Source organism: Pleuronectes platessa, chromosome 2, assembly GCF_947347685.1.
Source record: "Pleuronectes platessa chromosome 2, fPlePla1.1, whole genome shotgun sequence".
Lineage (NCBI taxonomy): Eukaryota > Metazoa > Chordata > Actinopteri > Pleuronectiformes > Pleuronectidae > Pleuronectes > Pleuronectes platessa.
This window is the reverse complement of record NC_070627.1, coordinates 7638701-7661731: the sequence shown is the minus strand read 5'-3', so window position 1 is coordinate 7661731 and position 23031 is coordinate 7638701. Positions and strand designations below refer to the sequence as shown.

The 23031-nt window shown below is 42.6% G+C and overlaps 2 protein-coding genes across 2 annotated transcripts; both read right to left on the bottom strand.

The window, feature by feature from the left end:
* Positions 1-7: 7 nt before the first annotated feature.
* On the bottom strand, positions 8-7008 carry LOC128448969 (nuclear factor of activated T-cells, cytoplasmic 2; the record flags this gene model as incomplete). Its single annotated transcript, XM_053431886.1, is given in 7 exon segments — positions 8-63; positions 1451-1588; positions 2318-2490; positions 3076-3278; positions 4044-4215; positions 4422-5379; positions 6528-7008. Coding segments are annotated over 7 exon segments (1818 nt in total), but the record flags the coding sequence as incomplete, so codon positions are not given.
* A 2436-nt stretch (positions 7009-9444) lies between these two features.
* Positions 9445-16517, bottom strand: LOC128448985 (1,25-dihydroxyvitamin D(3) 24-hydroxylase, mitochondrial). Its single transcript, XM_053431928.1, has 12 exons — positions 16044-16517; positions 15747-15937; positions 15521-15614; positions 15323-15416; positions 14886-14977; positions 14453-14564; positions 12779-12927; positions 12122-12288; positions 10764-10842; positions 10267-10464; positions 10042-10153; positions 9445-9900 (listed from the first exon to the last, which is right to left on the bottom strand). The coding sequence occupies exons 1-11, from the start codon at positions 16299-16301 to the stop codon at positions 10043-10045; spliced, it is 1545 nt and encodes a 514-aa protein (XP_053287903.1). The 5' UTR covers positions 16302-16517; the 3' UTR covers positions 9445-9900; position 10042.
* Positions 16518-23031: the final 6514 nt, after the last annotated feature.

The window sequence follows — 23031 nt, the reverse complement described above, 5'->3', positions numbered from 1 at the left end:
AACTCACAGCTTGTGTTTTGTCTTTGTCAACCGTAGCCTCCATCTCCCAGATTTGCTGCCCCTCTGAAAACAGAATATAATGCGCAGGTATTGAAATTTAAAAACAATAGAAAATCCACATATTTCTCTCCTTGCATAGAGTTACATAAGAACATTGATAAAGATTTCCCGACTCAACAAGAAACGAGTTTGCAAGATATCAATCCTGTCGGTGACTCCGAGTGCAGCATGTGTACACATTACTTCATAGCCAGTGGAAATCTTCTTCTTGTTTTATGGATAGTTTACTGTTTTACCTGCAGTGTCTGTTTTCTACCCATGCTTAAAAACCAAACAAAGACAAAAGCCTCTGCTCTGGGTCTGAATCAGTCTGTGGAACCACATCCTGTAGCATGACACCCCACGCCAAGCAGCAGGGAGGCTTCGCATGCAGTCATCTGTTCGCATCCTGCTCTCAAACCATGCAACCAAACTAGTTTGTGTGGGCAGAAGGAGCGCGAACAGGGTGTGAAATTTCCACGTAGACATACAGTTCATTTGAAAAAGTTTGTACCAAAGTTCAAAGTGTGGACTGACGGAAGATGTTCCATTCTGACGGGCTGTCGAGAAGGACGCATCTGGGTGTTGTTCAAAAATATTGGTCTGTTTTAATTGTAGAATACAATTTCATATGCAGGTGTATTATATTACACACCACACATAAAATCATTGTAACTAGACATGAAGTTGTATATATCAAAAGTATAACTCAACATTTAGGGAACACACAATAACTTGATTTCTTGCTAAAAATTAGATGGAATGACTAATACCATAGTCATGGTAGTATAGTAGTAGTTATTTACTTTGGTTTAAAAAGTGGAAACAGGGGGAAACAGCTGAGAAGGTTCAGTTTGAAAGTAACAGAATCAATCTGCCATCATCTCTAAAGCTCATTAACACATTGTATCTGGTTAATCGACAATTTGTGATTTATAGAGGGACAGCTGACATGCTTGAATATTTCTTGGTCACGAAGATTGACTTCCTGGAGTTTTGTCTGTCGCTGCACCGAGCCGATACGCATCAACCACTCTGTCGTCTACAGTCAGGCCGTGGTGATCAGATTGCATAACGTTTCTTGAGAAGGATATGTTGATACTATGTCTCCTGCAAAATGAACCGTGTGGGCATGTAGACAATAAAGTACTGAGAAAAGAAACCCAAACAATGGCACGGTGAGGAGTTTAGATGTGATAAATGAAGGAAAAATTAAAGCTTTGCAAAACAGACAACAAAAAACGCAACTGTACTGATAGGGGTTGAGTGTAAGTGAGGTTTTCCTGTTTCCAGTCTTTGCTCGAAGCCATGAAAACTATGTGAAAGCTCTAACGCTCTCCAAGAAAAGGACTAAGCTTGTCAGAGTTAACAGTTCCAACATCCAGTGGTCAGCCAAAGATCTCCTCCTCACCTTGTGTCTTCTCAGAGAATATCACCTTGGAGTCAGGGGTGAAATTTTGTCCAGTGAGGACCATCTGTTGACCCCCGAGCACCGAGCATCGGTCCAGGTCCTGCCTCTCGACTGTGGGGAGCTCCTGAGCTCGCTGGGCTGAGGAGACACAGGAAGGCAGAGCTCCATGAAATACCAAGCTCGACATTTTACAAAATTATTTGATGATTTAAATTCACATTATAACGATAATATAGAATGATCAAATATTAGAACAGTTGCACAAATAAAGAACAATCATAAAATTTGCTAAATTAACAACACAACACAGCTTTTTCAAACATCAACCATCATGAGCTACTGCAATGGACCCTATATAACAATAGAAAACTGAATGTTTTGTGTTAACCAAAGGTTTAGTTTCATTATTAACATATGAGACATAAACATAAAAAGATTGGTATGAATAAATGGATAAAAATTCGATCCCGTTTCTTGTACTTTTTGTACTTTTTGTACTTTTTGTACTTTTTGTACTTTTTGTACTTTTTGCACTTTTATCACTGAATCACTACGTTTACACTTTTAGAGAACCTTATGCTGCTGTACTAAAAAATCTGTATGTTTACTTAGTATTAGGAAATGTCTTGTGTTATCTGTTGTGCCTGTGCACTTTATATGTTTCACTGTGGGCGAGTGGGAAACGTCGTATCGATTCCTTGTATGTTTTGAACATCTCATCTCATCTCATCTCATTTTCGTCCGCTTATCCGGGGTCGGGTCGCGGGGGGAGCAGCTCAAGCGTGTTTTGAACATGTTAAGAAATTGACAATAAAGCTACTTTATCTTTATCTTGTTAACAAGCAGTTATCATGAATGAATCCTTACAGCATTCAATGGGCTCAGAGGCAACTTGAAGAGACACGAGCCGGCCTCCGGACTGGGGGACGTGGACCTGAAACACCAAACGCACACGTGTGTTCTTGCGTCCGATGTCCGTCTCACCGTTCCTCAGTTCAATGTCGGCATTTCTCAGCTTCAGGATCCCGACACAGTCGATCCTGTAAAATGGAAGAAAACCTCGGTGAGATGAACAGGGTTCTGAAAGTGCAAAACTCTTTGTTCAAACACAGTCACAGTCAAATCATACTTGATTGATGAGTCAGTTGTAACCCAGTTTTTGTGACATTTTTGTTTCGAATAAAATTTATCTTTCAGTAAATCTATAGATCAAAGATTTCCTAGATGCTGTAAAAACCCTGCATCTGGTAGGTGCTTTCTGGAAAACCTCTCTGGCACACAGGAAGTGATGCGTTTCAAGTTTCTGTCAGCGCCAACAGCAACTTGTTCAAATAACAATATAAACGATCAAGGATAACATTTGTGTGGCAACAAAGAGCATTAAATACACATAGATACAACAATATTTCAAATGTAAGATCCAAATAAAACTAAAAACTCAATTAACTGTATCTCTGCATCTATACCTGTGAGAGATTTAATGCAAAAATCAACACACTGACTTCAGATTGGTCAATAAGTCTGAGTCAACAGCCAACCATCCACAAATTGTGATTTCTTGCCTTATTAAGAGCATTTTTCAGTTATTTGTTTTGGTAAACTTGTATCTCGTGTCTCATACTCACACCACTCTCATATGGTTCTTTGGCTCCAGAGGGATCTCCAATACTTTGGTCCCGTTGATCATCCTCTCCATACTGGGCGTGGTGACGGTTTTGCCCGTGACGCGGTGCACCTGGTAGAAGGCGTGAGGTTTCAGGAGCCTCTCGTCGGCCGTGCCTATGAAGACCTGCAGCCCCAGTGGAGCCGAGCCTTCATACCCACAGAGCTGTGAGGGCGACAAAATGTGATCAAGCCCAACGCTTTACACTCCGTTCAATTAACTAAAAGACCATTAATGTGCATGAGAGCAGAGAACATCTCTCTTCCCTGTGGGGGTGATGTCACGGGTCTAACTGGCAGAGCAGGGACACTGCTTTGCATGACCTGTTATTGCCTGAAGCGCCAGCAAAACCAACACAGGCTTATTAATGTAGTAGACCCATCTATAAATACTTGTATCTTCATTGTAAATATTGAGGAGCTTTGTTTGCAGATTGAAAGAATTCATGCGTTAATAACTTGCCCTTGTGGGAGTTCTGATGTGAGAGTGACATATGGCTCTTTCTTTCATTTGCATGAACATCTTTACACAATCACATTTTCCAGGAAGCACCACCTACATTTACAAACTTGTGCTCCCGCTCTGTGACAAAGATGAAAAGTGAGAGTGATCTGTTTTCTCTGTTTCCTTTCTTGCATTCACACAAACAATCCCCCACAACCTCCGAGAATAAACGAACAGTACAAAAGCACTCAGAGAGATGCTGCACCCACGCTACAAGATGTGCAACACTTTAACGTGTTAATGTATCGATAGCTTTAACCTTTAAGCACCGCTACATTATGACCTTTTCCAGAAATTAGCAATTACAAGAGGGAGGCAGGAGAGCAGGTATACTACATTGATATCTCCACTGTGAAATGTGATTACAACTGAGTTATTGATCTGAGAGACAGATTAGCTCCCACATAGCAGAGGTGTAAAATCTACCTGGATTTCTGGGTGCCCTCCTTTGGGTGTTTTAACGGCGCCGCGGCTTCCCTCAGTCTCGTAGTGAGCTCGGTGGTGAGACCTGGGCTGCTGCCGGATCAGCAGTTCATACTGACCAGACTGACTGGGTAATTGCCTGTCTAGTTGAGGAAGTGGGGCCACAGAGAGACCACTGAGAGAGAGAGAGAGAGAGAGAGAGAGAGAGAGATATGGGCAAAAGGAGAGAAAACACAAACTGTCAACAAATGTACCATATTTCATATTTTATTCATTGCTGTCAATCTTTGACTTTGTAATCTTTGAATTTTGCTTGGAAGATTGAGCTCATTAGAAAGACATAAATTGTCTTGAGCTCATTAAAGAGGAACATCGACACACCTGAAATTTTCGTGTTGGACTTGATGAGAGGGGGGCCACACAGCTGGGACCATGTAGACTATGTCAGGCTTCACCCCGGCTCCAGACCTACCAATCCTCTCCTGCTCGATGGCCCAGTCATAAACCTCTCCATACACACAGTCCTGCCTCTGGGCCTGCCCATGTGCACCCTGCACCAGGACAGAGGGCACTGGTCTGGAAAGACTGGAGCTCCATTCCTCGCCGAGACCCTGAACCTGGGTCTGAAACTCCGCTTGGGTCTGGTGAAGATAGTGGGACCCCTGCTGCTCAAGCGGAGAGGGGATGGGGCTCGGGCTCCTGGAGCGCTGTTTGACAGGAGTGCCCCCCTGAAAGGAGTGGGCCTGCACATAGGCTCGCTTCCCATGTGGCGAATGGGAGCGCTGCTGGAGGAGTGGTGCAGCAGCACGTTGGTGCTGTGGCAGGAGAAAGGGCTCATCTGTGACGCTGTTGCGAGGCGAGGCTCCTGGAGAGGAGTGGGCAGAGGAGGTGTGGATGCCCTGGAGGCCCGGGCACAGGTCTAAGGCGGTAAACCCCACGCTACAGCCACTTCTATTGGAAGGAGAGACACATGGGGACGCCGCTGGAGAGTAGGTCTCTGCTGCCCATCCTGTGGAGGAGTTGCTGCTGGCAGGGCTCACACACTCCCTGTAGGCTGCCAGGACTTTGGAGCTAGGGCTGGGCTGCAGGGTCTGCGAGCTGAGGGAGTCGCCTGAGGGAGTGATCTCAATTCTGGGGCTGGGAGCGGGTATGTTCTCTGGTCTGGATACCAGGCCCAAAGACTCAAACACAGCCCCTGTCAGGTCCTCCGTGGTGGGGCTGCGAGAGGAGGAGCTGTGGCCGGAGGCTGGATGGATGGAGCTGGAGACGTACGCGGCGTGATGGTCGACCACCAGCAGAGGAGGCTGCTTGACATTCTGAAAGAGGACGACTGGATCATCTGCAAATAACAAAAGCAGAGAATTTGTGCACACCCGACCACTTTTTGTTGATAATTACATCTGTGTCTTTAATTGAACAATCCAGAACATCTCAAAAGTTAATTTTCGGTGGAGGTTCAACTTTCCTCATCGCTCTGTACGGTGAATCAGGACTGGCTTTCAAGACAGTTCTGACGTCAGTATATTCTGCAGGTATTTGCCTTCATCTTTAACTCAGGTTTAAGGAACATGACGCTGTAAATTAAACATGTTTTGGTCTGAAAAATCCATATCCTAAATTCTATTGTAGAATCTTTACTTGGCAAGTTATCACAATATCTATCTAGTCTGTTCATATTGTCCCAACAGCTACACACTTGATCATCACAGAAAGGTTTCCTCAAGGTCTCAACTACCCGAACAAAGGTTTTGCTTCCATGCACCACATGTAAGAGAGTAGAGATGTAAGACATTCCAAACTTGGAATCATTAGCCTATACTAAAAAAAAAAAATTCATTGCAATTAAAATTTACTTTTTATTTTATTTCGCACAATTAACTTTTGCGATTGATTTCCAGTTCTGTTCTATGCTTTAGTTCAATGTGTTTTTGTATTTATTTGTGTAATCCATCCCTGCTTGTATATTTACATATAAACAGTTGTTAAACCTTTTTCTCTATTTAAGTCGCGACCCCTCTTAATCAGGACTCCTTGGTAGAAGATCTTATCTATGTGATGGGGATTTCCTGGTTAAATAAAGGATAAGTAAAAAAGAAATGTGTGCTCATAGAGTAAAAGTGTTACAAATTTTCCTTGTTTGAAAATCTACACATTAGTGTTACTGCACAGTTAAAGTAAATCAAACAATGATTGTGATTGGATCAGATTTCAAATTTTATCCCCTTTTAACAGAGATAATATCGCACTATTTCTTTAACCATGTTTCTAAAAAGAATGTTCCGTGACTGAAAGAAGGGTCTAGATTTCTTCCACCTGTTGTAAGGGTAACATCAGTACCTGACAGCTAAGTACTCTCTGAGCCATTTCACCACAGCTACAAATTCAACACACAGTCACTGCTGATGAAACACACAGTACATACTGCAATGGGAGATATTTGATTGATTCTCAATAATTATAAATTATAAATATAAACAAATATCCTACCTTTGTCACAGCCGACAGGGAAATCCTCTCCAGGAGGATTATACAGGAACAGGTCATTGAAGTCCAGCTCCTCCTGACTAATGTCGCGACCCAGACTCTCGGTGGGACCCAAACTCATGTCCAGCTCTGAATGTATAGATTCCCCCAACTCAACAACTTGTTATAACTCAACACCTAATTCAAGCGCTTTATCAAAAAGCCGTCAGCGAATTAAACTCAATTAAAAGTTCTGTCTAAGAGGAGGTTAAAACATTAGCAGCTGCTCAAAGAAAACCTCCTCCTCCGAGGCACAAAGAACGAGAGCTGATGCTTCCTGTCACGGCTGATGGTGACAAGCAGACAGGAGGTGAGTGTGAGTGTGAGTGTGTGTGTGTGTGTGTGTGTGTGTGTGTGTGTGTGTGTGTGAGTGTGTTTGTTTATGTGTGTGTTTGTGGTGTAGGTATAACCCATGACCTGAATCTGTTTTTACAGTCACATTATGGGAACTTGTCTTCCTTAAGGGGACGTAAAAGGTTAGAATATATCATACAGGAAACTGAAGTAGGTTAAGTTAGTGTGGCATCATTAGTTTGTGTGTGTGTTTTTGTGTGTGTGTGTGTGTGTGTGTGTGTGTTTGTGGTCTTTACACTGGAACCTGTTGGGCTGCTCTACCACATATACCCATTAAAAGATATGGCATACGTTTTTACCTTCACAACATTAAAAGTGAATCTAAAATACAGTTGTGTGAAATTAGTATATATATATATGTGTGCACCAAAAATAAATGGATAAAATGAAAGCAGAAATGTAAGTACAGGCAGCTTTTGGCCACTGAGCGCCAGTATTGTACAACCTAGTCCACACCCAAGTTCGTTTTTTCCTTTAACTTGAGTATATTTTTGTCTATATAGTTGTACTCATACTTGATGTTAGTAAAATGTTTGAGTACCACTCAAGTCACTGATATAAGTTGGATTAGATCACATGACTAATTGTTGACTTGTTAGAGTCTATGATGAGTCTCATCCTCTTGACCTGTCTTGATTTATTCATCATGGATGATCATGTGTTCATCAGCTCTTCTGACCGCTGAGGCTCGAGGAACCAGGCGTTTTATCCACCTCACATGGTGATGTCACCTGATGTCACATGTGACTCCTTAGGCCACACGTGTGTCATGTGAGTCGTCAGTAACATGAATCAATGTGAATTGATGTGTAACTTCCAATCAGAGGCCAAGGTTGGGTAGTGTCAGGAAGAGTATGTGTTGTTTTTACACAAAATCTCAAGGTTGTACACTAGTCAATGGTAAAAAATTCCAAATAGATTAAATTCATTGAATATATATATTAGGTTGGTATAATTAGACACATATTAACACGACTGATATAAACGTCTTTTTTCTTGATTCAACAAACAGTCTTTGGTGCAGAGGGAATTTATGACACACAGAGCTTCTCTTTCCGGCTTCTCCTTCCTCTTCTCCATCCTTATCACATCAAAGTAATTCATATCACATCAATACATGTTTCTGACTTGACCCCTTCCCCCGAGTCCCTTTACCTTATCGCCCACAGATCCAGGACCACAGCTGTGATCACATCATCATGGATTGTGATTTGTGGATCTCGTGTCGGAGGTCACGGTGGTGGATCCAGTGTGGTGGATTCTATGTCGTGCCAGCTGATCGTAGTGGGAATGATGGATCCTTTGTCCCGTTGGAGAGAGATAATGGTGGTGGACCACGACCGAGGTGGCAGCTGATGATGGATCCTAACTGGCAGCAATGGACAATGACTGTGGACTATAGTGGATCCGATCTGGATGGCAGATCATGATCTTGCTGGCTGCTGACTATAGACTATGACTGCAGCAGGATTGCTTGACATATAGTATTGAAGTTATCCTTCAAAATGTTTACCCTCATCAATGCTGCTAAAAACTTTAATCTTGATGATGTTTTCCTACACGTGACATCTTTTGCACTTCTGTCCGTCCTGGGAGAGGGATCCCTCACATGTGGCTGTCTGAGTATTTTTACCTGTTAAATGGTTTTTAGTAATTACTCTTGTTGAGGGTTAAGGACAGAGGATGTCTCACCATGTTAAAGCCCTATGAGACAAATTGTGATTTGTGAATATGGGCTATACAAATCAAATTTGATTGATTGATTGATTGATTTCTTATCTGCATTAATCAGATGGAAGTTCATGTTTTTGTGTTGACTGCAGATCTAATTGCCAAAACCCCGACAACAAACTGAAGCATCTTCCTCCCTCATCAGGCTGATGTCACAGTATCGATCAGCGGCTCTGTGGCTCCGTCCTTTAACCGCTGGTCCTGTGGATCAAGTTCCAGGAGTTTGATCCTTTCCCAGGCCTCACCTTCAGATTTAATAAAGATACTTAACTATTTATAGTAAAGTCGCAAATTTGTTCCCATTAGCATTCGTGTCTAAAAATAAACTTTACTCATGCAATTTAGTCAACTCCTTTGTGTTGCTACTTGCTCTTGATAGATACAAAACATGTCTTTAAGCATGTTCAAATCTTTACTGTGCTACAGTCCATCAGTCTGGTTTCTTATTCACACTTTCATCTTTTCAGACCATTTAAAATCACGAGGGAGAAAACCCACGGAGAAAATATATGATTCTAAACATGTGACCTCTCAAATGACTTTCTTTCATTTGAAACATTTATTTAGAAGCTCCCTTTGCTTTCCCTGAATGGGATTAAATTCATTTGATGTTAAAGAAAAAAGCTAAGCTGCTTTAATCTTGCCTGTTATTATTTGAATCAAGTGATTGAGCCACAATCTGGAGTTTGTCTACATGCCAAACTAAACCTTTTGATTTCCCTTTAAGCCCATTTCTGAAGTTATAAAACTTCAATGAAAAGCTCTAATCGCAGCAGTCTGAAAAACAAACAGAGGCTTTGTATCTTTAATACATTTATTAATGTATCCATTGAAGTGAATAAAATAGGTCTCTACATAAAACAATGTACATTATTACAATATTATAATTGCACTTTTTTATACACAAAGGACTGTGACACAAGAAAAAAGCACAACGTTATATATAGCTTGAAATCTACATACACACATGTCTGAGATGAGGACATTGACATTAAGATTTGAGGACAGCTGCCTTCGTACAACATTCAATTTGTACATAACAACTGGTATTTTGGTCAGTCATTAACGGTCATAGGTAATATTTTTTAAATAAGTTTGAGGTATTTACGGCATGATTACATGTATAGCAATTTGTTTGTCTTTTTGTTCTATTTACAGAGCAGCAATACAGGGAGTCACTGGACCAGCTCAGGCCAGGGCGACAGAGGTATCGTCTTCCTGTCACTATGTCCAGAAGAGTTGATAAAGGATCCTGAGAGGGAGAGAGGACATTATTCATTAACAAAGAAATATCAAACTCAAGAGAATAATTCATTTTGGGAAATACACTTTGTTGCTGTCTTTAAGCGGGCTAGACGAAAAGATTGATAGAAGATCCAACTGTTGCTCTCACCTCATCTCTTGATGAAGGCGACTGGCAGTTCTCTGCTGGGAACCAGGAGTCCTGAATGGATCACATCGAGCGGCTCATTGTCTGTGGCCACGATGTCATAGTCTCTGACCAACTGTAAGAGGGACAAACATGTCAATTCAATTGTTAAGATGCAACAAAAAATATTTAATCGATGATTTCCCATTGATTGAGTTTACAAACTGAGCTGAACTTGGTTTGACTTACCCAGCACATGGCCAGCTGCAGCTGCAGCTCCGCCAGCCGCCGGCCGATGCACATCCTCTTGCCGATGCCGAAGGGAACGTGGGCGAAGGGGTTGATGGTGCTGGTCTCTCGCAGCCATCGCTCGGGTTTGAACTGCTTCCCATCCTCGAAGTACTCCTCATTGGAGCCCAGTGCGTGGCTGTTTATCATCAAAACAGTCTGTTCACGGAGGAAATAACAAATAAATCAATATTTTCATCATGCAAGAACAGTCGCAGAACTCTCAGGATTTGTTCCAGACAAGTTAAAGAGACAGTGCAGAAGATTACAAGGCTACACTCCAATAAAGACCTTTTTACTGTAAATCTATTGCACAAACTCTATTAAAGTTTCTCCAGTCAGACTTTGTACAGTTCTTTGCTAACATGCTTCATCCAGGCATCAGTTAAATGTAAATGAATACAAGAATGTAATCTGCTTATGTCAGGTGTATGGCAACTAAGAGCTAATCCACTTACCCCTTTGGGAATGGCATAATCTCCCAACACAGTGTCTTTGTCCAGGGTTCTGCTGGTGAATGGAACTGATGGCGATAACCTGGAAGAATTTGAAAAAAAGCGCATGGGAATATGGACTCGGTGAAGCTACATTATAGCTTGACACACATCTCTAAGCTGTTTAACAGCAGCTGAACACACAGAGCAAGATAAAGTGAAATTTAATCTCCAGTCGGGGGTCATGAACATTCCCTGGATGATGTGGTAACGTAATTAGCTTTAAATAACATATTTTAGAACTACTTCTCGTGACTGCACCAGAAGAAACAGAAACTGGTTGGGAAGTGATTGGAACGTGACCACATGGTATATTTTAAGCTGGGACCACTGGTTGTATTTAGTCATGCCACAATATCTCATGGAGCTCGGTCTTGAGCCCATCATGTGTGAGTTCTCCTTCTTAATCTTCGTGGTACTGAGTGAAATCATTACATTACATTACATTACATGTCATTATCACATGGCAGACACTTTTATTCAGAGCGACTTACAATTAGTTCATTCAACATCTATGATGCAGCAAATGAGTTTTAATTCAAACTCTATACTTGAGGTCATAACATTATTATTATTATCAAAATTATTATTAGTCTACTTTATATCATTACATTATTATTTATCATGCATTATGTTAAAAGCTGTATTTTACTTTTGTAAATGTTAGGGTGCAGCTCTTTTGTAGCAAAGTGCCGCTAATGATTACTTTCATTATGAATTTAAGCTAATTACTTTCTTCAGTGATAGATTTATAGTTTGGTTTGTTAAAAACTCCAATTTCATCCCAGTTAACTGAAGGTGTCTGACGGCTCAACAGGGGAATCATTCAGTTATAACTGTGCTCCAATTCTACATAGTCCAAAGTGGATATTTAGTTTTGGGAATATCTACAGGAATTCCCCATGGCTCATTTTCTCGATTGATTCTTGATTCTCTGCCTCTCCGACTCTCTTTTCCTTTTTTGTAATATCAGTAATAAGCAAATGAACATGGTACGACTGATTTACTGCTGACTGATGGGAATTCATTTAATTAGATCATTTAAACCAATCGCTAGATGTTGTGTCGTGTCATGTACAGCTACTATCCCTAACCTAATTGTGTGCTGCAGATATGCTGTCCTGCATTTGTGGCGAGAACATCTGCAGGTTTCTCTTTCAGGGAGAATAAAGCCAAATCCAGAGGAAGAAGAAGATTGTTCGATGTTGGCTGAATTTATTGATGTAGAGTTTACTTTTCCCCTCTGGAGGTCTTGCCCATAACGTAACCGTATCTCTAGGATGTCTATTTGCAGCGTTCTGGGTGACAGTGCTTGGCCGTACCTCATAGACTCCTTGAGGCAAGCCTTGAGGTAGGGCATGCGCTTGATGTGCTCTCCGCACGGGTTCTGGTCAGCAGGCACCGCCTCTTTAATCTCCTCCCGCAGCCTCCTCTGGGCGCCAGGGTTACGTGACAGGTTGAAAATAGCCCACAGCATACCGTTGGCAGTCTGAGAAACATAAACACAGAGAAAGAGAGAGGGAGAGAGAAAGAGAGAGGGCGAGAGAGAGAGGGAGGCAGAGAGGAAATGTCACTTAGTGAGGCAACTACTTTTAGTGCATTCCTCTGTGGGGTCCTGAAAGGAGCTGAGGAATGTTCGGGGTTCCTCAAAGGCTCCTCAGTTACGTCCACACCACATATCTTTTTTTTTGCAGCACCTGTTTGTTTTACAGGCCGAACAGATTTTTTTTTTCTTCCCCCCCCCCCTTGGAACAAAATAGGCGAAAGGTAAAACATTTTGAACTCGTGTTCAGATCTGTAAGCGGGTGGGCTCCTTGTATGTAATCACCAGTGTAATTTAATTAAAAGAGTCAAATGTTCATCGATCGAAAGCTGGAATAGGCAGAAGTAGCTTGATGGAAGAGTTTGACGTGTTTATTTGTTTTTTTGGGAACTTTTCCTGATATAGATATTTCTGTGCAGCCCCAAACATCACTCACCGTCTCTACTCCTCCGATCTGCAGCTCTGTGATGGCAGCGTAGAGCTCCTTCTTCGAGAGGTTGCTGTTTTGCAAGATGTCACCGATCAAATCGTCATCAGCTCTCTCCTCAGCGTTTCCCTTCAGCTTCTTGTCGATGTAGACTTTGGCTGATGAAACACAAAGGAACAAATCATGTAGGCAAACGGATTACCTGTGAATTTCATCACGTCAATTTTCAATGTCTTGTCTTGTGTTTGAAAGCCTCTGCCAACCAGTCAAATTAATGTGTGTGTATTAAGTGTATTTTGTAAAAATTAGCATAGACAGTGACAATGGCCGTTGACCTTGCACCACCCAAGTGGACGTTTGTATTCCTGAGATGTTGTCATTACAACAACGGGGGTGGACATGAGGTCATAGAGACCTTGACCCTTCACCTTTGACCACGTGGCTGGCTGTATAGGTCATAAACCCTGCCTTCTCCGTGTTAGTGGATGAGACACGGACCCAACTATAAAGTTCAAATAAATGTCAAATAATCTTTATATAAGATAGTTTCTGTCATTTTAGGTAGTTCCTTGTCACATGTTTGTCCAAATGCCAGTACGTTTATTTTAAATTAGTTATTTAGACTTCTGGATAGTGGGAGGAGGCGGAGGCACATAGTCATCTTTATACACAGTCTCTGCTTCAGTCCAAGTTCACGTTTATGCCCAATTTAAAGAAATTCCCTCAAGGCATTCTTGAGACATTGCGTTCACGGGACAAAAACAAAATGCCTCCAGCCACGACCTAAATAACAGCATCATGTCTGACATTAACTTTCTACATTTAAATGTGTAGGTCTCCTGTTTTGTATTTACAGGGCAAGTTATCTATAGGCACTAAATCATGAGACTCCAAGGCACCAGCGAGGGCCTTGCTATTTTTGTTCTGCCATTCCAGTTCAACTTGAATGATCCCTGCCTGTTCATCAGCCATAAGCTTATTAGGGCGCAGCATCATTCAAATCACATGACATTAAAATGGACTAAATGACTGACAGTCCGCGGCGACTAAAAATACCCTAAATCATGCTCCATGTAAGTGTGGTGCGTGTGTGTTAGTGAGGCAGCGACAGCCGCGTAAACAGCACCATCTTCTTTCTCCCTCCATGTTTCACCCCCTCCACCTCCCGCTACTACAAATGTTTGACAGATTTCTCCCTCTTAGGTCATGCAGTTTACTACAACTCTGGCTGACATTTACCGAGGTTGCCAAGTACACAGAACCCTGAAGCACCCGGTTCAAACCTCACTCCTGCCCCTCTGTGCTTTTCTGATTGGAAGTGGGCTAGGTCTATAGCCTGGTGTCACCAGCTGGAACATGCATAGCACGACACCGGCTCCTGAAGTTGGACCGAATGTTATCACGACACATTGTTGCTTTTAGTGCGTAATTTCACGCCAAGTCGCTACAGGCTTGTTCCTTACCGTTAACCCTAACTGAACCCTTACGTAAACGGCATTGGATGACATGTGAAAGGCTGGAAATGCATGGTTATGAAATGTACTTGAACTATTTATACACCATCCCATGACACCGTGTAGGAACGCAGAAACAAACTGTCCCAGAACTTTTGGAAACGATGAGTTTGTGGAGGTGCAGGTGTGGTACTGGTGTTGTGTAGTAAACTTGTGCGTGTGTTTGTACCTGTGCTGAAAATGCGGTCCCACGCTGAGGTGTGGTCCTGCCATGTTTTGGTGTTGAGGCACTTGTGGAGCTCCACCGGTGTGACCATCATCATGCCAAATGTGCTCATCATCTACAGAGAGGACAGAGGGAAAATGGGATTAAGAGTTAAACGTAATCATCTCCACTGAAAGTCTTTGATTGAATCTTTTTCAAGGGTTTGCTCCGTGCACCCGCTGCCCTGTGCGACCCTCCTGAGCCTCCACTTATCATCTCTTGACTTTAGACCATATCGGTTTGCCCCAGTAAATACAGCAAGAGTGTGGATTCAGCAAACCCCGGCTCCACGTGAACCTGATGAACTGCACTGCTGCAGTCAGCCTCGGTGTCGCACAGATCCTCGCCCTCAGGACACAATGCTACTATGACAGGATGACAGGTGGCATAGACTCACGGTTTTCACAGCTGTGATGAAGTTCATGGCCTCCTCGTTGACCTCCTCCTGCAGCAGACCGAACCTCTTGTCGTATAGGACCAGACAAATGGCTGAACCACAAAAAAAGTGCAGAGAGTGAGATTCCAAACTCAAATTACATGTAGGTCCAGAGCAGAAGACATACTATATACGATATGAATAATATGAAAGCAGGTAAAAATAATCAAATGCTTAGTCTTTAAATCATTTATTTGACAATAGGATGATTAATTGATGAAAATACACATTGTTTAAGTCAACTTTAAAGTTGAATATCAAATGTTCTTTGTATTTACAGCTTTGTGACATGTGATAGAAAAGACATTTAAAACGACACGTTGAAAAAACAACTAATTGATCAAATCGTTACTAGTTGCAGCTTTAATGAATAATCGAACAATAAAAAATGAACTTACTCTCAAACGACCATTTATTCAGTTCGAAGTACAAGTCTTCAATCTTCCCATCGACGTTTACTTTTCCAATTCTGCTGACGAAATCCTCCAGCACCTGTTTTTCAAAAAGCAGAAACAGTCAAAACCCCCAAAAGTAACTTTAAATAAAACAAGCAAAAATAAAAACTCTTCAAAATGCTTCAGGCATCGGAATCTCACCTGGTTGATTTTGCGATCCAGCTTCACCACCTCGGTGGGTTTCATGAGCTTCTGCTGGAAGGCGCTCCTCACTCTCTGCCAGTCTTTCCCCTCCCTGCAAAGCGACAAGTTAGGATCCGCTCTTTCATGAACAGCAGCAATAAAAACAGCTTCTTCTTCTGCCTCTAACTCCACTTCAAACAGCGTCCTGGGGAGTTGTGCGTAAAGGGATGGAAGGAGTACTCACAGGATGAGGAGTCCGTACGCCTCGTTCCTCAGGTCCCTGTATGCTTTCCAGGGTTTGATCTCCAGCCTCTGAGGGTAATTTCCCTCCTTCCTGTAGAGAGCCTCCAGCAGGCAAGGTGCGCCAATGTGCACGGACTCAAAGGAGCCCAGCTTCATCCGGAACATCTTTCCGAATTTCTTATGATAATCAATCTAAAAGAAAAGAAATCTTCTTAAAAAATGTTTATACTTTATGTTCTATGTGCTACTGACTGAAAAACAAGCTCCACTCTACTTTAAAATAATGATGTTACTGTACCAGCGCCTCGTGTTGTCTCGTCAGACCTCCTTTACGCAGCAGCTCCACCAGGCTGCCGACCAGGGGCCAGTTGGTGGGACCTGGGATCGCGTCCAGGCTCTGCGCTCTGGAGGCGGCGTGAGGGCACTGCGCAGCCTCCACCACATCCTTCTGCTCCAGGACGCACACTGAGGATGTGGGCTTGAAGTGCTGCAGCCCCACGGACTTGTTCCTCAGCAGCTCCACTATCTGAGGGACCTTCTTGATCTGCGTCCTCATCCTCTAACGCTCTGCTGAAAATAATGTAAAAAAAAAAAAAAACTACTGTTCAGAGCAGCTCTTCTTTCTTATCTCGGGGATGGGGGGGTTCCCTGTGTCTTATTTCTTGGAAGTGGCACACCTTGCTGCATTATATATATACCCTCACAGTGTTTATTGACGCCGCGCACGGAACCAATCAGGGGCCGGTGCTGCATGGTGTGGCCGTCGAGCCTACCATTCATTTATGGATCCACGTTGAGAGGACCTGACCCCGGATAGACCAGAGGAAATGCCCCCCCCCCCCCCCCCCCCCCCCCCCTCCCCCTCCCCTCCTCCCCTGCTCCCCTCCTCCCCTCCTCCCCTCGTATTATAAATAAACACGCAGGCCGCAGCGGAGGTGACGCGGTTCGCTTGAACCTTGTTTCAGAGCGACCCGCCGCTGCAAGAACCGAAACAAATACTAGTGCCACACTTCTGCACCGTGGGCAAATATTTGACAGATTGCAGGTCGTGTGTGTGTATGTTGAGTGTGTGTTTGCTTTGCTCGTGATTTGGAGTGTGTGTTCTTTGTGGAGGGCATTAAGGGGGGGGTACCTGAGCCCTTTCAAAGCAATTACATTGTGTGAATGTTTTTTGGGATAATTGCAGATCAAAAAACATCTCAAACACACAATGGATTGGTTTGAATTTACCATATTTCGTCCTCATAGCTGTACAGGAATTGGAATTGTCCTTGAATCCAAACGTTTTTAGATCAATTGAATCAAATGTGGATTTCCAAAACTGTCCCAAGTTTTATAAGGATACAACTTTGGTAACACAACCCACAGAAAGCTGTAAAATTAATCACATGAGCAATTTACTTTGGACAATTTAACCTGCGGAGAAACATCCCTCTTTGCCCACACACACACACACAGTCACACACACACACACACACACACACACACACACACACACACACACACACACACACACACACACACACACAGTTTTTTTTGCAGCTATCCTTATTAGGGCTTTGCATCAACTTCCATTAGTTGTGGACAGCCTAACACAAACCTTATTGGTAACTTTAACCAAGACCAATTCATGCCCCACCCAAACCTGAACCAAACCACAACTTGTATCATACCTCTAATCTTAACCAGGAGCTCGGAAGTTTTGATCATTAAAGAACTGGGCTGTTGTCCCCATGAAGACCAGAGGTGGCAAAGTACTCACATTCTCTACTCAAGAAAAAGAACAGATACCAAAAATGACTCAATTAAAAGTGTATTGATGATTTGATTCAAATAAAATACACAATCTTCTTTTCTGTGTTTTTGTCCATTTAGGTTCAAACCACTCAAACCACTCACTGGGAAGGCAGCACTTGACAATGCAAAATAAAAACAGTGAATAATTTCTCTAATATGCATAAAAACAAAATATCGAGCCTGTTTTGTTAATGTAAGGAGTAGAAAGTACAAATATTTGTGTTTTAATGTAAGGAGTAACTGTAAATATTCATCAGAAAATGTGTTACTCAGGTACAGATACCTGAAAAATCCACTTAAGTGTAGTAACAAAGTATTTGTACTTTATTACTTCCTCTGCTCGAAAGGGTCCTTTAGGTAAGAAAAATGAGCACACACACACACACACACACACACACACACACACACACACACACACACACACACACACCGACACACACACGAACACACACACACACACACACAGACACATACACACACACACACACCGCCCCCCTTAGAGCTGGCAGGGCTTAAATAACATGTGCGGGGGCCCCGTATTATTACCCTGTAAATGTCTCCTTCACTGACTCAGGTGGCATCGCAGTGACCTTGATCTGTGACTGGTGTTGGCTGCGTGTTGGGGAGTGAGCGAGAGCCTCCCCAGGTGTAACACACACACATCAATCACCCCCCAGCCTCCAAAATAAAAGACAGAAAGAGAAAAAAAAACTGCACGTACAAGCTCACAGGGTTCATTTGGCTCCCTTGGGTTCAGAGCACGCCGGACATGAACAGTATCACATGATATTAAGCAGCTTTGCCATTTTGTAATTTTATACATTTATTGTTTATATGGAATGGAAGGTGCAGTGTCACTCGTGTGTTTTCTTGCTCGACGTTGGAAGAGAAGATCAACACCGGTCTCAAACAGCCGGTCTGGAAACATCGGCTTTTAAAGCTCGCACACGTTTAACACGTTGTTATTTTTTGTTTGTTTGATCTGCAAAAAGAACATGAGAGAAAAAACACACAAGGTGCAGTTTTACATGTTGCAAGTCCGGCACAGGAGTGTATATTTTGGCAGGACACTGTGACTTTCCACGGTTTCCGTTCAGATTAAGCAAATAATGAGGTTTCGAGATGCTAGAAGATGGATGTGTTGCATTTGAGTAGAACCAGGCGTCGTGTTTCCCCCTGTTTCAAGTCTTCATGTGAGATTAAGTCCACGGGAAGCTTCACATTCATCATACAGACACCAGAGTGCTATTCATCTAATTTACAACAGGATATATACTCTATACTATCAGCAACATGTTAATACTGAATATAGAATAGTACTTCAATGTTCAATGACAACATATTTGTTTTCTGCCTAAATACCCGATCTCACATCCACTTTTTGTAACAGCAGTAATATTAAACTTTGGGAAGACATGGTGGTCTGGGTTAGTACAGGAAAAGTTCACAGGGATTTTAGACACAATATGGTTATTAATATTTAATCAAAACCACACTCTTATCTTCCCAAACCAAAGTGTTTTCATTCGGCTACATAAACAAATACGAATAAATGTTTGTAGCACAAACAATTGTCTTATTAATGCACGAGAAAAATAAAAGAAGATACAAAATTAAAAACAAAAAGAAAACTTAAAATAAACAGAGAGAAGATAATGATAATGGGAATATAAGAGGTAATGTATTTGCAGCCTGATTTTTCCAAATTGCCCAGCTGAAATCAACATATGCCACAGAAATCCACGACTGACTAAAAACTAAAAACTGAAAACCGAGTATTTAATGTTACTAAAGTCAGTATTTATTCACAGACTAACTACTAATACAAATTGGCTTGATGAATCTCAGGTATTTTCAAGAGAAAAAAATCTCCTCTCTCTCTCTCTCTTCTCTCTCTCTCTCTCTCTCTCTCTCTCTCTCTCTCTCTCTCTCTCTCTCTCTCTCTCTCTCCCCTCTCTCTCTCTCTCTCTCTCTCTCTTGATGTTATTGCTGTTATTAACGGACCAGCAGGTTGTTGAGCAAGGCTTCATCCCAGGACTTCAACCTCCCAGTGTCCTGCTCTGGTCTGGCATGTTGAACACGAGGTAGCACTGGCAGTGTCACGGACCGCTGGCAGCACGCACGGTGCAAGTCGTAGAGAAAACATGTTTTGTCGTGAGGTTGTCTGTCGGCAAATAGTGCGACGCAATACCCCCCTCCTCCATGGCCTTGTGTGTAAGTGAGTGAGGGCTGAAGCGCAATAACTGTGGACGTGCGTTTGTTCGATTTCCTCATCGGGGGCAATCAGCGATTATTTGTCAAGGAACATTTTGTCATTCCATATTAAATATTAGCTGAAAAACAAGCACAAGTTGCTTTTGGAAGAAACAGTGATAATATATTACAAATGTGTCGCACAGTTTAACACAACTGCATTAACTGGTTTTCTCCCTTTTGTAACTATCTTTGATTCAGATTATTAGTATGAAGGAACATAATGTGTAATTTACTCATTCATGGAACAAGGATAACAATAAAAAATCCATACTGTTTTACTGGTTAAACTCAAAAGCAGAAAAGTTTGGTCTGAAAAATGACACACGTGAAAGAAATGAACATCTCTGGTTTTTATTGTGTTTGACAAAGAACAAAATGAATTTGCAGAAAACACACAATATAAGTAAATAGCATGAATCTATTTCAAAGCATTATCAGTCCATCGTTAGCTTGGAGTTTTCTCTTCATATCTCTTGTGTCATCTTTAGTGTCAATAAGATGACTTGTGTAAAATGAAGCTGAAGCATCCTGAATCAACTGAGCTCCTCCTGATCCTTGACCCCTTGATCACTCAGCGCTCATCTCATCATCTCCTCACTTGGGTATCAGCTTGATCACACCCCGACTCCACTTTCTGTGCGTCTTACGCTGAAATCAGCGAGGGCTTTGTAGTCGGGACATCGGCCGGCACAGAGATAAGTGACGAACTGAGATAGGGGGCAGTTGACCTTCTCAGGCAGCAGCAGCAGCAGGGGAGTCATCAGCACACAGGGCAGGCAAACCTGATGACTCAAACTCACTCACATCCCAATTGACTGACAGGTCAACGGGTTCGGTGATCGGGTTTGAAAACGGAGGTTGCACCGTATGTACGCACATGCGAAGGAGAAGCACGGCCATGCATGCACACAAAGATGCACATTCATCTATGGGAGCACAGGCACACATTCATCTGCGCGGCGAGAGACCACCATGCTCCTGGAGGCCACAGAGGAGGAGATTAGTCGGGGATCCTTAGTTGAGATGGATATGCTCCGTACAGTCACATCAGCCGGGGCGGTCGCATGACGACTCTGACCTAGAATGTGAGGTGCCCCCTTCCACGAAGCTCACTCTTACTTAGAATGAAAATATTTACAACAGAGCCGGAGTGAAGTAATGCATCCTCCACCCTCTGCCCTACATCACGCCGGCTCAGGCTCCCACAGAGTTGACAGAAATATTCCTAACTGGTGTTGACAGTGCCGGCAAAAGATTTCCCTCGCTTGCATTTTAACAACTTGATCTGCCGTCCAGCCTTTCACCCTCAGCGTTACTCAGTGCGTCCCGATTCGTTGCACTTTCTGTGTGGCCATGATTGTGCATTAAAATTCTTGATATCAAGCCAATTTTAATATCACGAAACATAAAAGATTTGACACGCTGACAAACAAAGGTTTTATTTATTTCATGGGTGCCACAACAGCCTATAGATTATGTACTCTGGCCAGAAAGTAGGTCATTCCTATTGATAAAGAAGATGGGGAAGAGCTGGAGCTGGTGAGGAAGGAGAATTCCGTGAACTTGCTGACCTCCTCCTATACACTGAGGCTGCAGGCTGCATTCAGCGCAGCGGCGGGAGAGGCCTGCTCAGTATCTGGGTCAGGATTCCCTGGATGGAGGAGGACCCACCTCTCTCCTCTCTGACAGCAACAAGCTGAGGAAACATAAGAGAGGCTACAGGCCTGTTCTTGTTATGTGGTATTTATGTAAAACAGTTACAGTCAAATGTTTCTTCATAAAAACATTCAGAGATGACTTCACAGCATCGGGAGTGTCAGAGCCAAACTACTGTTAGTGAGCAAATTACATGATTAAAGCCCATAATAACACTCCATAGAAAATTAAGGGCTCAGACTGGCATTATTATCTTTACAAAATAATCACAGCAATACGTTGATGATGTCAGATGGGATTGGGTGTGCCCCCCCCTGCCACCCTTACAGGATAAGCAGCACAGATAATGGATGGATCGTTGAATGGATGTTAATATCAAGTTAAGTTTGACTGGTCTTGTTGATGTCTTGGGTTAAAATGAGTTAAAACACAGTAGAAACCTAAATTGGCAAACTGTACCGGTAGCTGTATCGCTTTGGGTGAGACGTGGGGTTCACCCTGGAGAAGTCACAAGTCTCTCTGTCCCTTTATCTACTTTAGAAATACTTTTTTGGTTTGTATTTAAAATTGTTTCGACTTTAAACTTGTTAATTCCTGTTTTACTTTGCAGACTCTTTTTCTTGTTTGTCTTTTGATTACTTTACTTCCTGTAAAGTGAGTCTGCCATACCCCAAAGTTTTTTTTACCTGTTCCCAATTATCCCTACCTCCTTTGTGTAGTTAATAATTATGCATCCATCCATTACCACGTATCCTTCGAGTGTCAAAGTAAAGTCAAAGGTGAAGTCAGTGTGATCTGATATGCAGCTGAAGACGCTGACCTACTGTAACTGCTCTACCTTCTGCAGGCGCGGGGACGATAGGTTAACGTGTGTGATCGTCTGTAGGAAGTGACGGTCAGTAGTATTTGATTGGGTCAGTGGTTACTGTGAAGCCCGCTCTCTTGTTTTTCACTATTCTCAGTTAAGTGCACAATGACTTGAGTTTATGAGAGTGGGGGGGGTCATGTCATTGTAACATCAGGCTATTTAAAACTTGTCTGTTTTAAGGAGGGAGTAATCCAGTGTGCTCCGTATGCAATAATAATTATTAATAAAAAATAAATGTTATACTATGATTATTATCGGCGTGTATGACACCATCGCTGCCATTGCCCCAATCAACTCGTTGATTACATCGTTGGCACACTCCGGTGAACTTTGACCCCTGCATTGACCTGTGTCTCAGAGGTAAATTTGTCAAAGTTCTGACCCACAGATACAGTACACCCCCCAGGCCCCATCAACTCATCGCCCTGCCTCTGTTATCTATGATAAACAAAGGCTCCGGGTGGATGTCATCATGCACCTATGTCCTGTCAGCCTGCCTGATGGGGGGGCATTCAAACGATGCCATGCATGGCAGAACACAGAAAGGTTTGGACACACACACCTAATGTGCCTCATCTGAGCTTCATGGTGGTTAGAGAATGAAAAACATCCTTTAGCTGGTCCTGAAAAACACACAGCCGGAAAATGAACCTTTGAGGTCGCTGTGTTCTGTAGATAACTGTAAATCTGAAATGAAATGGCCTGCTCT

What these genes read in the sequence shown, in the direction of transcription:
- LOC128448985 (XM_053431928.1), bottom strand. Translation starts at nt 16,301, where the DNA reads ATGAGGACGCAGATCAAGAAGGTCCCTCAGATAGTGGAGCTGCTGAGG. An exon ending in TGGATCGCAAAATCAACCAG is followed by an intron (nt 15,417 to 15,520) that starts GTGAGATTCCGA and finishes TTTGAAAAACAG; the next exon opens with GTGCTGGAGGATTTCGTCAG. An exon ending in TCATCACAGCTGTGAAAACC is followed by an intron (nt 14,565 to 14,885) that starts GTGAGTCTATGC and finishes TCCTCTCTGTAG; the next exon opens with ATGATGAGCACATTTGGCAT.